The 15857-nt window shown below is 40.2% G+C and overlaps 1 protein-coding gene and 1 long non-coding RNA gene across 4 annotated transcripts in view; both read right to left on the reverse strand.

The window, feature by feature from the left end:
- LOC146494184 (uncharacterized) overlaps positions 1–15857 on the reverse strand; it is a 191133-nt gene that overhangs the window by 27844 nt on the left and 147432 nt on the right. The gene's annotated exons all lie outside the window — the stretch shown is intronic.
- Positions 1–15857, reverse strand: part of spryd3 (SPRY domain containing 3) — a 73251-nt gene that overhangs the window by 8822 nt on the left and 48572 nt on the right. For all 3 annotated transcript variants that reach the window (XM_085147369.1, XM_085147367.1, XM_085147368.1), the window contains 2 exons: positions 3460–3579; positions 2241–2389 (listed from right to left, as the gene is read on the reverse strand). In XM_085147369.1, the coding sequence (XP_085003495.1) occupies positions 2241–2389; positions 3460–3579 (269 nt within the window). The remainder of the gene's footprint in view (positions 1–2240; positions 2390–3459; positions 3580–15857) is intronic.

Below are 15857 nucleotides of genomic sequence, written 5' to 3' on the forward strand. Positions count from 1 at the left end.
ATGTATAGCAGCATGAATGCTCAGGCAATCACAGGCACAATACCAAGCTTTTGCAGCAGAGCTCATGATCTAAAAACTCCTCCCAGCACCCACGGTCATCTTCCATTACTGTACTTAAGGATGTCTGCAGGTATAAACAAGTTCAATTTAACACTTTAGGGCATTTAAGATCAAACTTGAGAAGAAAATACAGAAGTGGAAAAAGAAAGTGGAAAATATACTCTGTACAAGTACACGCATGGATGTGAGATAAAAGTAAAAAGGGTAAATTACAATATTTGTAAGAACGTAATATGAAATGTTTATTGATTGTTTATTAAAGTGAAACGAAAAACTGTAAAAGCACTAAATGAGCCCGTTGTTCCATTGAATTGAAGGCTCAAATCAAGCTAGTTAATGTCTATGTGCAAAGGTCTTGACCTGTACTTCATTTATTATTTGTTTAACCAGGAAGTGAAACTCTTTGGATTAATAATCTCTTTTGCAAGAATTTAATGGGCTGATAGAGGCAGCTTTAACCTAGCATGTTAGTCAATAGTCGAAGAAACCAGAGCACGAGAAGTGCTCCTCAAAGAAGATCCCAAAAACTTGATTCTGTTCATCTGGACGTAGGAGAAACATTTCGTCACTCATCCAAGTGACTTCTTCAGTGTCAGCTGACTGCAGGTTTCCCCAACCTTATAAACAGTACATTCACTCAATGACTGAAACTAGCACCACTGACGAACAATGGGCTGTGAGGTCAGTTTTGATATGCAAATTGTCATGACCACTGATCAACAACCACAGATCAATGGCATATGAAATACTCCTGAAATATGTGTCCTGAAATATGTGTCAGGAGTACCGACGGAGACACATTTTCTCTAAACATTGTCCTTGTGGCTTTTAAATCCCAAAACACGCTGCACCAAAAATTGGTCCACCCCAAGGATCGGGGAATGATCTGATATCGTCGTGTTGGTGTTGTTCCCAGATCATCATGAAAATGTTGTTCCACATCGCAAGTGACCAATCACATTGTTGTGACGTTATTCTTTTGTGCGCCAAGCCATTCGTGCATTTATGAAATTCCAGTGTTGCAAGGACAATATCAATTCTGCTTACCGTTTATTAAAGGGTTACGGTTAGGGTCAGGGTCCATTGATCGGCGGACAGAGGGGGTTTCTCGCAGCTTATGTACAGTTTTTGGTTTTACGGCGATTTTTCCCGAAGTCGCAAAAGTATGACGTCATAACATTCTGATTGGTCACTTGCAATGTTGATCCTGGAACAAGATTTAGTATGATGATCTGGGAACAACACCAACATGACCATATCAGATCGTGCAGGATCGGGTCCCCCGACACAAACAGCGTAGCATAGTGTACGCTGTTAAGTGCCAGGAGGATTGCCGTGATTTATACATCGGGGAAACCAAACAACCTCTGGCTAAGAGGATGGCACAACATAGAAGAGCCACCTCGTCAGGCCAGGACTCCGCAGTCTATTTACACCTACAGGACAGTGGACACTCTGAGCGCACACATCATGGACAGGGAGGAACGCTGGTTTGAGCGGAGAGTCAAGGAAAAGGGAAAGACCATCTCTGAATCGAGGAGTGGGCCTAAGGGTACATCTTTCGCCATCTTACAATGCTGTGATTGCAGACATTCTCCAACTCATGGCCATTGGTCAATTGTCCAGTGGCTGTTGATCAAAGGTCATGACAATTTGCATATTAATGAAATGAAATGACCTCACAGCCCGTTCTTCGTCAGTGGTGCTAGTTTCAGTCATTGAGCAAATGTACTGTTTATAAGGTTGGGAAACCTGCAGTCAGCTCAGACTGAATGAGCGATAAAACATTTCTCCCACTGCAAACGCTACTTCCAGATGAACAGAATCAATTTTTGGGATTCCCTTACCTGGATGATTGAGCATGCATCAAGACTCCTCAAAGAAGAGCTCTGAAAACACTTCAATCACCAAAACCTCGGTACAATCCTCGGGGATGTTACTACTTAAACTGCTCCAAAAGGTACCGAAAAAAAAACCGCGAAAGGTTTTTGTTGCACCTGCATTAGCACAGAGCTCTGCTATTCTATCTGTTCTTCACAATAAGTATCACTGGGGTTCATTAACCAAGCGCAGCACTGAATATCCCCCCCGCCCCAGGCCAAAGACCCTGAACACACATCCCTCACCTTACATATATACAGCAAAAATTAAACAAGGTTGTGTTTAAAACTGTTCCTCACCGTGACCTTCCTGCCCTCCTGTTCTTGTTCTCCCGCCTCCTCTCCATCCTCCCCCTCCTCCTCCTCCTCCTCGTCATTCAGGTACAGAACATTCTGGACGCTGGCGTGACCTGGGCGGATGTCCAGTCGATCCCAGTCATCTGTGTCACCTGACGACAAAGCACACACTGTGGGGTTAAGAAGAGGCTGTATTTCACAGTCATTCCCTAATAAAACCTAAGGTCAGGTAACACAGTGTGATGAGACAGATATGGTTAGATGACATTTAGAAGAAGTTTAGAAGAAATAATAATTTGATATTTTTTACATGAAAATGATAAAAGTAAGAAGAACTGAGAATATAACAAAATATAGAAGTTGTAAAACTAATAACAGCTGAAATCTTATAATGTTTGAAATTAAATTGCAAAAGATCAACAGTGTGATAGGGTGTAAAAACAGACACAAAGAGAGGTTCACCATTCAAACCTGTGTGGGAAAATAATCTAATGTGGGATTTCATCAGCAGCAGTTCATAATATCATTAAAAGATTCAGTCAACATGAATCTCTGTCTGCAAACAGTTACACTAACTGGCTGAGATCCTGAGCCCCTTAAAGCAGCGGTCCCCAACCCCCGGGCCTCGGACCGGTACCGGTCCGTGAGTCGTTTGGTACCGGTCCGCGAGAGTAGAGGCTCAGGTGTGAAATGTCTGGTTTTCAGGGTTTTTATCGGTTTTCAGCGTTATTTTGTTATCGTTTTTATCGTTAACTCGGTTTTCCTGGGTCTTTTCCCGTGTGTTATGAATAAATCTTCTTTTTTTCGGTACCGGTACTAGTTTTATTTTGTTGTATTTATCCGCGACACCTTAAAGGCCGGTCTGTGAAAATATTGTCGGGCATAAACCGGTCCGTGGTGCAAAAAAGGTTGGGGACCGCTGCCTTAAAGCATCAAAAACAGACCTGATTCTGTAGTGGCAATAAGTGCATTTGTTCGTGCATTCTGTTACCTAAAAAATGCACGAAATTGGAATGTTTAAGACTGGAACAGGTACACGACTGTGAACCAGTCGCCTTCTGCACGCCTGATTCTTGCCCTTAAGAAATACTATCAAGCAGTTGTTTCACTTGTTTATTTAAATAACCAGCTTAGATGACGGCATCGATACAATCATGGAGGTGTGTTCAGGACAAACAAACCTCTTTAATGAGTGACACTGTAATTGCATTTTTCCTCTCACCTTCCCCGTCCAGGATGTAGTCTCGTGGGAACATGATGCCGCAGCCCATGATGTCACCTTTGAAGCAGCGAGGACCAAAAGCATCTCCGACTCCGCTGCCGTGAAAGATCTTTCCATCGTCTATGAGAGAGTGAGAGAAATAAACTGTAAGCTATCCATTTAACCCGTTTATTAAGAATTTGTTCCTCTGTTTATTTGTGCTCAGGATTTCTGCAGGATTAATTACACTGAACTTTTTTTTCAAACCACAATCATTATGACAAATTATGAAAGCATGACGTGAAACCAGCACCAACAATACAGCCTATAATTATTTCTTACATAATATTCTAGCAGTTTCCTGCAGTATCCAGCACTTTCTAAACATTTATATAAATGAACGTGACTCGAACCGTGACGGGTAACTCATTAAAAAGCAATAAATACTGCACAATCACTTAAATCTAAGCAAAAAACTGACACTAGTAGCAGCAGCAGTAATAGTAGCAAAGGAACCTTTAGCGTCTCTGGCTTTGTTACTCCAACCCCTAAACATGCAAGCTGCAGCTTGTAACATGATTTTAGCTTCCTTCACACACCAGAAAAGTTTAAGTAACCCAAAGAAACAACCACTAATGAGCATGCATGAGCACTTGCTCTCAAATGTATCTCCAACTTTCAATTGTGGACACCGCCACAGTTTGCAATCCCTTGTAAATAACTTTTGTGTGACGCATCCTGACTGACTGCAGCAGTTCGTTGGTTAAATGCTTTTAATTTGTAGGTGTTTAGTGAAGAAGTATTTGTAACACAGGCAACAAAGTTTCAAGCTGTAAGGCTGAACTTGAGTGAACTGGACCGCAGTGTTTCTTTTAATGTGTTTACCACAGAGGCCGACGTGTGTACATCCAGCGTAGCGCTAACATACAGGACATCCTGACATTCCAGCAGGATGATGACGTGTAAAGGCGGAAAAAAAACCCAGCCACTACCAAAAACACTTTTTTTCAAAAGAAGGGGAAAAAAAGGCATCAACAACATCTAAAGGAAATCACCAAAACAACACACACTACAGTTTGGAGCGACAATGGAAAAACGGGGCAAAAGAAAAACATTGCAGAGGTAGCCTGCAGACAAGCTTTCCTCAAGTGAAGCGGCGTGGCTGCTGCTGGTAAATATTTATGGAGTTGTCATGGGACCCGTCCCCGGCTCAGGATACTGTTTAAACAATCTCTATCTGAGCACCGGGAGGCAGACAGAGACACTGTATCATTACGGCTCCCATGCGGGCCCTTGTCACAACACCACACACTAGGCAAACAGTGGAGCCACGCCGGCATGAGGCGCAGCGCGGCTAAAAATAGACGAGCAGGGCTTTGGAGAGCGACAAGGACTGGCGCTAGAGGTGAGCTCGGGTGTGCAAGTCCAGGTTTGGGGCCCACGGTTGGAGCTAGCTGACTGGGAGAGGAAAGGTAGGAAGAGCCTGGCAGAGCATCAAGGGCTGTGGCTGGAGGGATGTTTCCTACAGCAAATTATATATTCTTGCTCGCAGTTTGCTGGCAGTTAGTAGATTTGCTATTGCACATCCACAAGAAACATAAAAAAAATAATGGAACTGCAGCAGACGCCAAGATATCATAATCTGGATACTCGTGAACTTTATGTGGATGTGTTGTAAGGACAAACATGTTGAAATAAAACAATGAACTCGGCTGGGCGCCATTTGGAAAAATTCGGACTTTCAAAGTCATCGGATCCCAGCCGAGTGTAACTGCAGCCATTTAAGTTAAAAAATCTACCCAGTGAATTTAAGCATCTCCTCATAATTATCATGAAGGTTTAACAAAAGCAGCCCCATAAATCAACACTCATCCTTTCTCATATCCTCAGTCCAGTTCTTCTCCATAGAGTCTTACACTTGTGTAACAATCGTTGACCTGTGACACACCTTAAGGTCAAGGTCACTGAGACTCATACCCGTGTGGTATGAATTTGAAACTCCTACGTCACCTCATTCTCAAGTTATTACATTCATAAACTTGGATGTCCACGCTGCCTGCCCACCCGCCCAGCAGAGTGATGGCAAAACCCCATGAGGCGTTTACGGCTGTAGTGTAAAAACCATAATCAGCATGACCATCACTTTTACTATATTTTCCACATATTTGCCCCCCAAAAAGCTCTGCTGCAAAAAATACAAGCGCTCAAAAGTACTGCAGTCAGAATTAGTTACTGTGAGCAAATTTAAAGGCTCTGGTTGTTCAGGTAACCATTAAACGCATTTACTGTCCCCTCATTTGCCAACCAGCTGCACCCATTGGTAGTTCATCAAACTCTTGGCATGAAAAGTTGAACCTACTTTGCATCATCAGCAGTTATGTCACATGACCTTGGTTGAAGCCGCTCAATGTCACTGAGCTTGTTTGCACCTTACTTTCGCTGCATGGAGTAAACCACTATTTATATTACCGGCCATAACAAACTTCTTTTTCCGTGGTCTGTGGTCGCTTGTACTGTGTGTCATTGTATTTGTGTTTACGTTTGTCATTGTTAAAAGATCTTTTCATCAGGTCACTCTTGAAAAAGTGACTTTTACACGGATAAACATGTATAAAAATAATAGACATAACTATTACCTATATTTACCCATATTAGTGTTCAGTTTTTCAGGTATCTGATATTTCTTATTGACCTCAGAAGTGACTGTTGATGTTTTTTGTTTTTCTTTTCTTCAGCTATGAGGTTCAATTTCCTGCAGGATCTGCAGACGTGCAACTCTTTTGATGGCCTGATGAATGATAAAATGCTTTTTGGTTTCACTAAAACTAATGATGCTCACATCCCTTTTATTTGCCTTTAATATATTTGCTTTTAACCACTTCAAAGCTAATTTATGGTGGGTGTAAGTGGAAGTTAATGACCCTTAAAGGGGACCTCATCTGCTCATTTCCTGTTCCATGTTTTTATTCCTGGATTCTTAAAGAGTAGCTTTGGATGATTCACGGTTCAAAATGATTATTTATTTTATAGTGTGCCTTTCATTGCATCTGCTGTTTAGTGCAAAAGAGGATGAAAACTGCTATACTGGAAAGGGGAAAAAAGGGCTGGAAAATAGGCAGTTTAAAATTAGCATAGAGGTGTTGACCAAGGAAGCTAAACGAAGCAGCAGATTGGTGATGCTGTTAAACTGGAAGTCTTGATAATAAATTTAGACTGTCAGTAGCTGTCATCACCACCAGGTGTTATATCTACAGCCAGAGCAACAAGAGGGTGAAAAATGGATCTGGGCTCAGGGTTTGGCGCTGGGCCCTCAGAAGGAGAGCTCAGGCTCTGTGGCTCCTGAGCGACTAAGAGCGCCTGGCTGACGACCGAGACCAGCTGGGAAGAGAAAAACTTTCTGGTAACACTAGAGTTTGCCCGGAAAAGAGCGGGCTTCCCTGCCCAGGGAACAATGACTTCACTGACTCCAAAAACATGACAAATTAAACCTAAATATTTATGTTCTTTCGTGATCCCACACATGCACGTGCACATGCTGCTAAAAATGTACTTCAAATTCCATTTGCAGATGCCATGTGGGTTTATCACAAACTAAATGCGATAAGCCCACATGGCATCTGCCGTGTGTTAAAACCGCATGGCAGATGCCGTGTGATGATGATATATGATATGACATACATCCTGGGTTCATTTCCAGTGAGGCCCCAGTTGATGTATATGTGAACAATATACTTCCTTACTTTCTTGGTTAGAGAAACTGCACAATTAAGCAATACAGGCAGGGCTGCAGAGTCTCTGCACCAGTGAAGCTATGGTATACCTTGGTGGTTGATGGTAAATGTTATGAGATAACACTTGAAGAGGACCAGCTCTTAGTTTAATCTCTTAACAAACAATACACATAAAATTTCAGTCAGACTATATGTTCTCAAAGAAATAAGACTTAAAGTAAAGTTTCCATCAGGTAACTCCCCTGTTACCGTCTGGTCCAAATCTGAGGCAGAGGAAGCCTCAGAGGGATGTACAGCTCAGCTGATGGTTTGGTGAGCTGTTGGATTACCTGGATCCAAACTGAGCACCCATGGCAACCTACCAAATCACACTTTTTAATCATGCTGCCAGGAATTTATAAGCTAGCGACAGGCTCTAGGATGGTCTTGCCACTTCCTGCTGTGTTTCAAACAGGTGCCTGCAAGTCAGTAGCTTTCAAAGCTTTCGATTTGGTCATTCACGGGTGTCAATATGTGGACCACAGAGTGTCACACTGCATATGCTATAACACAATAACAACAGCATATCAGCTTTTCAACTATTAATACTGTAGTGAAAGAACTGTAGCTCAAGGTTTTTATAACCAACCAAAACTAAACCAAAAATTAAAGACGAACCTGTTAGGCTCTATCCACACATTTTCATCCACTTAAATAGTTAATCATAAGGAGAAAGATGGGGCACAGTTTGGACCAGTCTATTACAGGGCTAAAATATGATGGTAGCCCAGATTCTTTGACAAAAAGTGTGATTAATGAGCAAAAGAACCATTTTTTGAGTATGAAAAGCACAAGATATATGTCATAGCCCCATTTTTATGCCCTACTGTACACCTTAATGTACAGCAAAGTCCAATAACAACAGTCAGTTGATGATCTCATGTTCTCGTTTTCCTTGTGAATATAACAGTGTGAGTTGTGGATGTGGATTCTTATCATGAAGGTATTTTCTAGATCTTTCCTTCACTGCATAGCTGCTATTGCATAACTGTTATGTACTTCATGTACACTTATTATCAGATCAGTTTAAGCAGTTGTAGCTCAGGAAGTAGAGCATGTTGCTGTCTTACCATAAGGCTGGTGGCTCAATCTCCAGTTCCACAAGCCTGAGTGCTCTTTGGGTAGGATACCCAACTCCAAATGAGTCCTCAAAGGTATAAAATAAAGAGCTGTATACAAGATACAAAGTAAGTACCGACCTACTGTACACAACGATCATCTATTAAACCATTAATAACCGATGTACAGTTAACAGGAGATATTATTTGGTGGTGAGAGTCTCAACTCCACATGTTGCATCATCTCTAAAGCACCCCCAACATGGGACATGGTCTCATGGCTACAACTGCGAGTGTCACCGGTGGCTGGAGGCTCTCCCAGTTGACATTTGGTGAGAAACTAATAAAAACTAAAAATCTCACAGAAACTACAGCTAATGATGTAAAGTGACAAAGTCCACATAAAGACAAAGCTGTGTGTGAAGGGATCAAACATGGGACTTTTACCAATGAGTCTAGGTTTTGTGTCCCATGTGAATCTAAAAGTGAGCGTGGAGTTTTTATTTTTAGACTTACTGGACTTATTATTTAAAAAAATCTGTTGCCAAATGAGTATGGTTAGGTTTAGGTAAAAAAAATATGCTTGGTTGGGCTTAAGCACGAATACTACTTGGATTTGTTTAGGAAAAGTTCATGGGTTTGCATTAAAATAGACTCTTTCACAATCTTACCCATGTATTAAAAAGCCTTTCTGGCTTGGCTTTCAGGCAGAAAGCCCTGAAGGCAAAATTTTCCCACGTGTGGTGTTTCTTCCCAATCGGCAAAGCTATGACATTGCAAAACGTGATCAGTCAGTTCCAGTGATGATGCTGTAGCAACGCTGTTGTTGACACCGTTGTAGGGACAACATCATCAACACCAGCACATCTTCAGGTGTTTCTACAATATATAGTGGTACTAATGTGATGTTTAATATTTTGGTGGTTTTTAAGCTGATTAATGGATCAACATTTAAACAAATATTTTCATTTTTTAGGTTGCCTTTTCATATAGTATGTGGCTAAATCTTTTCCAGTTTGACTCGCTCTGGGTTTTGGTTGGAAAAAGAAAGAATTTGGAAAACTTTCAATATTTATGACATTTTACACATGAAGTAAAACAACATCTGAAAAACATAAAAGTGGATCATATGTGGTGGGTTAAAATTAGTCATGGCCGCATGAACATAATGCAGATACTGTACATGTGCAAACATGCTGAAAGGTTGACTGAGGAATATAATCCCCTTACAGCCAAAAACCATGAGTCAGTCAATTAATTAGTTCAAGCACTTTGAGAGAAAGATGGCAACAACTTTAATAACCCCCCGACTGAGCAAATGACTATTCTGCTTTTCCTAATTTTCTGTAAAATGTATAATGTTACAATGGTAGATGGTAATACTAAACATAACAGCTCTTTAAGGCTCAGTTTTCAGTAGGGGTGGGGGGAAAAATTGATACTGTGTAGTATGGTGATATTTTGTTTGCTAATAATGTATCGATACAGGGACAGCAGAAATCGATATTTTGTTACAAAAAAGGTTTTTGTGCTCTGACTTCAGAGCATGTTGATCCTTTTTCTGAGCAAGAATCCTGACATTCCTTCACTGTCCAAATTATATTTTGTTTTAATTTACTTTCAAATTCTTCAGTTGTTGAATGGGCTGCATAGTTTTCATAAACTGCATAGTTCAGAATAGCTATAATTGTACCAGATGGTTACATTCAGTTAAGTTGGACTAAACTGTAATACAAACTGTTCAGTTTGTCAACAATAAAATTGAAATGAGAGAAAGACTGAGTGTGAGACTTTGATATTAGATAAAATGAATATTGATAAAGTTTACCTTTATGTACAAAATCTGAATATCGCAAAATATTTTAAAAAATTGCAATAATATCGTATCGTGCGTTAAGTATTGTGATAATATCGTATTGTGGGATGTATGGTGATTCCCACCTCTAGTTTTCAGGTAGTATTCTGGTCTTGGATCTCTATGATCTCACAGATGGGTTCTCCCTAATATTTAATGGGGTCATTCCATCTCAAATCATCAAAGTTTTTAGAGGATTATCTGTTCAACCATCTCTGATGAGCCTAAAAATGTTATTGTCCTACGTTTAGACACATACAATTTTTTTGTAAAATTGACTTTTTTGTCTTATTTTTCTTTTCTTTATTTATCTCACAAACAGCTTCTGTCGTTGGGCCATTCAGAATGCCATTAAACACTCTCCCCCAACACCCCACCCCTGCTCACCTACCTCACCAATCCGAGCCATGGTATGAGTAACCCCCATCACTTTGGCCAATCACAAACAGACTCTATGTAGACCAAGTTTTTTTGTTTGCACTACTTCCAAGCACTAAGAACTATTTTGTTCTCTATTGTGTCCCATTCTCTTATGTTTTCTGATATATTTCAGGCCTGGTAATTGAACAAAATGACTCAGTCTGGTTAGTGAGGGTTGTCTCGATCTATGCAGCGACCTTTGGAAAAGCCTGGAAACTATCCTAGTTGTCGTGAAAACCATGTCTTTATCAATATATGCTGAGGATAAAACCTTGTCATTACGGGTGCAAGGGAGGTCATAAAATGTTGTCTTTATGGGGGAAAGAGTTAAAGGAGCATGAGCTAAAACAGCTTCTTTCAAATAGGAGGAATTCAGTCAACCTCTAAATGTACATTATTCAGGCTTTAGTGCTCTCACTTCTCAGTCGGTGTGAATGGAGTGATGTCATACACTATGCTTGCACTGCTCACACTAAAAAGTTCAGCCAATCACATCACATTATGAAAATATCATGGGAGAGAGGTGGGCTTTTTTGTGTAGCTCAGCATCAAAATCTAAGAGGCATTGATCTTTGCTTTAGTAATAAGCCTGCTCTATATGAACAAAGTTAGTAAGAGGGAGCTAACTAGTCCAACTTAACTGCTAATCAAGCCTTGGCTAGCTTGTCTTATGAGTGAGTCTTTATTGTTCCTGATGATGACTATACCAGCAATTATACTCCCACACACTTCAGGTACACCCGTTGTAGTTGAAGCATCGACATTCTGCCTGACGGGCTGCACCGAGGTCGAGGATAAGGATTATTTTGAAATGTGATTTGTTACTTTACTACTCTAAGAGAGTCCAAGAATAAAATTATGAAGCTGGAACAGCAGAATCAGAATATATATTATTATTATTACGTCCCCCTTGTTTTGCTTTGTATTGGTTGGTTGTTTGTAGTCAGTGCCGCTATTATTTTTCAGTTCGCTGAGGTTTTTCTTTTAAAAAAACTTTTCCGACTCCAATCTTCCCCAGTGAGACTCTCTTTTGTTTTTACCCCCTCTGAACCCTAGCAGATTCGGGTCGTAACATTATAAATATGTCAGATAAATTATTGCAAATGAATTCCACTGTGTGGTTTAGCATTTTCTCTGTATTATTGTATGGCGTTTACCTTACAATGTAAAGCGTCTGGAGGCAACAGTTGTTGTGATTTGGCACAATATAAATTGAAATGAACTGAAATGAATTATAGCCACAAAGCCTAGATTCAGCCTCTCTTTGTGCCCCTAAGTGGTACAGACAATGCCATCCAAATCAAATCTGTCCCAAGGTAAGAGGGTGATATTATCTCCCTTACGTAACAAGTTGCTATTGAATAATTGTTTTCGCAGAACTTGAGCTTGAATCAGATTAAACCCTGTCACTGAAGTTAGACTGAGCCCTATTATCTTGGTCGGCGTGGTTGAGCGGGATGGATGGTGGTTGTGGTGGTCGGGCGCAACTTTCAGCTGCGGGTGTTGAGTCATAGCACGTGTGAGTCACTGATGGAGGGGTGTTTGGAAGAGGGGTGTGTGTGTGTGTGTGTTTGGGGCGGGGGGTTGATAGGGTTAATGAGGCTTGCTGAGGAGCACTCACTGGTTGGATGGCTGGTTACTCCTGACAGGGCCCACAGGGACCAACAGCACAGGGACCTCATGGCCCATTAATGTGTGGAGCAAGCACGAAGGATGGAGGTCCACACTGGGCAAAATTCCAATGCAAACACTCGTTGTAACACCAGCGTCGGGCAAAGATCTCTCAGACTATACAAGCTGTACAAAGAAGCAGTGATATTGTTGGAAATACAGTTTGTGTAAATACCTGGAACTTATCAGGACTAAAATAACAGCCTCAAAAGTCAATAATACGCATCAAATGTGATGCAGCTCAGCACTGATTGCGTGTCCACCGCAATGTACCATAAATCAGGCCAAAAGAAACAGAGCTCTGGTGACAAATTGTTTGTAAAAGTTTATACAAAAAGGACAAATGTCACCCTGTGTGATGCAATTTGCCATTTTTCCTGTAAATCACACAATCTACTGCGTTACCTTCTTCTTAATAGCTAATGATAAACTCCTGTACTGCCAATGCGGAGAAAAACAGCACCGATCAAAGTATAGATATCAGCTTTAAGTGTTTATTTGGAGCCAAGACCTGCCAAGAACAACTTGGCAGATATTTGCTGGTTCAGGTACTGAGGGCTAATACAAAAACACAACCATAAAATAACAGACACACCTCTGTGCAGAAACATGCCCTTCTGTGGAACTGAGCAGACCCTATTTTGTTAGACCTTCATCCTTCTTGCCCGCTACAAACTCAAATTCAATATCAAACCAAGAGATCTACAAAAAAATGCTAAGAATATAAAATGATCTCACAAAAAAGTCTTTAATTTATCTCAGAACAATGCTCCAGCAGTCCAATGGTAATAAAGAAACGTAAAGATGAAAACAACCCTCGATTAAAAGCAAAGACACGTGTGACGAGTAACTAGACAATTAAAACGTTACTAGGCCTTAAACTAATTATTGGTTGTTGTTTTTTTGTAATGTACACCACAAGTTAACAGTTGTTTCTCTGTTTTTTTATGTTACAATGAAACATGCAACTACAGCAACCCCTGCCTTCTTTCTGTGACAGGAAGTTTTTACCCTTTAAAGCCGGTCGGAGCGGGCACGCTCCGTTTTGCGTAACTATTTTTAAATCCCGGTAGCACTGCAACCACATAAGCTAGCGCAATATTTTTTTTTGCATATGAAACCAGAGGAGTTGTACTTACATCTCATGCCATCAGCTTGTGCTAGGTCACGGTTTCCTTCCACATATAGCTTTGCAAAAATTGCATAAAAAGCACTTGCAGCAAGAAAAACACAATATTCCAGAAACACACTTTGCTGATCCGATCAGCTGTTCGTAACACTTCCTACGTTGGAATAGACGTCAGCGCGAACTATCGCATGTCCACCATTACCTGCCCGAAACCGGAAGTGACGTCATGACACGGAAATGTAGTTTTTTACCTTCAGGGCCTCATGAACCTATACTGGTGCTTTTAAAAGTTATGTTTGACTTTATGACTTTCTGTGTCGTTTCTGGGATGCTTAGAAGTCAAATTGCACTGCTGGAAATAGTTTATGTTGATGCACATGCTGTTTTTTTGCAAAAATGCATTATAATATTTATTTTCGTTTTTCCTGCAGTATATAAAAATTGGTGTATTTAAAAAATAAAACTATGAAGACACTCAAAATAAATTTCCTGTGGTAGGAAACGATTTTGTGCAACTTTTTTGTATTTACAGTTTTGAGGGATAAGCCTCTTAAATTTCTCTAACTAGAAATATATGTTTATGTTTTCAATTTTTTTGTAGTTTATTGCACTTTTTTGCAATTTATGTAATTACTATGCACTTAATGCAGACATATTATTAAAATGTGGGCTATAATGGTTGTATTTATGTATAGCAACTTGAAATGCTCCCAAAAATGGCTCCACAGCATGTAAAAATATAATATAAGCTCTGGCGGACTTGGTTCTATCGTAGGTCTTAAAGGGTTAAATAAGCAAGGTGGAAAAAAAGCAGATGATAGCTGTGCAAACCAGTGTTGTTCTGCAGCACTTTGATGTAGATAAGTGTGTCGGCTTTGTCAGAGTAAACTGATACAGTATGTATCCACTCAGCTGTAGCCATGTTCTGTACATTCTGACAGACTGTTCATACTAATCTAACACTGCACGAGTGCAAAGCTATGCAAAGCATTTAAAAAGTGATTTCATTAAAGGAAAATGTAATTAAAACTTAAGTGATTCTTAATTACACTTGAATGCTATATTTATATGGATAATGTTTAAATTCATGCATTAAGTAGCCCTCGTAAATAGTTCTGCAGTCTTGGAGGACATTCAAAGCTCCTTTTTGGATGCTGGCTGCCTTTTGTTCTGTCCTTTGTCCAGATGATCTCACACTGCTTTAATAATGTTGAGGTCCGGGCTCTGGAGAGGCGAATCCATGACTGATGATGTTACATTGTGTGTTTTTCTACACAGTTATGCTTTTACTGCACTGGCAGTAAACAATAATTTCTAGATGGCACTGAATGGTGGATCGAAATCTGACAGTACTTTTCTACATTCACAACTACTGTTCTGACAAGGCCCCGAACATCACTGAGAAATGCAGCCCCAAACCACGACAAAGCCTCCATCACCACTGATTTTCAGGGCAATTCTTGCGTAATTTGGCCCGTTTCCCTTCGTTGGGAAAAGCTTCTTTACAGTCACCATTTCACTGAGACCATTTCTGATGAGGTTACAGTAAAAAGTTCAATTCAATTAAATTCAATTTTATTTATATAGCGCCAAATCACAACAAAAGTGGCCTCAAGGCGCTTCATAGGTACAGCGAAAAACCCAACAATCATATGACCCCCTATGAGCAAGCAAAGCAGGGAACAACTGATGTATATTTGGTCCTATGTCAGATATTTGCTGGATTGTTTTCTTATTTCATGACTTTCAGATACTGTTGTTAATCTGCTGTAGATAGGTTTTTTTTTTTAGGTCTTCCACTTCTCCGGTTTCTTTAATTTGCACACATTCTGAGATATGCCAAGTTTCCAGCTAACAGCCCTTTGGAAATCACCTTGTTGTTGCAAAAATACTATTTTATGCCCGTAAAACTTTGGTTATCTTTGGCATTTTTCATAGATTCAACAAAAGAAATTGGAGCAAATTCTGTTTTTTGTGACAGGCTGTTAGTAGAAAAGTGCCAAAAGATACAATTTAAAAGTTGCTCTTTCCTAAGTTGTCAAGCTGTTATGTGAATACACAATACGGGTGACTCCACAAAGCTGGATGCATTTTTATGTTTAATATTTTGTTTTTTATGTATTATTCATAGTTCAGTGTTAGGTTGCTTAACAAAGGCGAAAAAAACTCCTCTGAAAATGGTCAGGGCTGAACTGAAATGAGTGGACAAGCAGCCAATGTCCAATGAAAAACGGCAATGTATGCAATAGGCCCTGCATTGGCCACCAGTACTCCGATGTTGGAAAAGGACAACAGGAAACCAAACATCTCTTTACATGATCACTTGATCTGAAACTGAGACAAAACTATGAGTTTAATAAGTTGATCGTAGTGTGGCATATGCTGAAGCAGACACACACACACACAAGTCAGGCTGTTGTAACGTGTCATCTGACAGTTAAAGGAAGAACTGTTCACGTATGAATACAGGTGTACCCTGAACTTTAAGGTGGAACTTATTATCGAGGATAGGTTAG

This window comes from Neolamprologus multifasciatus, chromosome 20, assembly GCF_963576455.1.
Source record: "Neolamprologus multifasciatus chromosome 20, fNeoMul1.2, whole genome shotgun sequence".
Classification (NCBI taxonomy): domain Eukaryota; kingdom Metazoa; phylum Chordata; class Actinopteri; order Cichliformes; family Cichlidae; genus Neolamprologus; species Neolamprologus multifasciatus.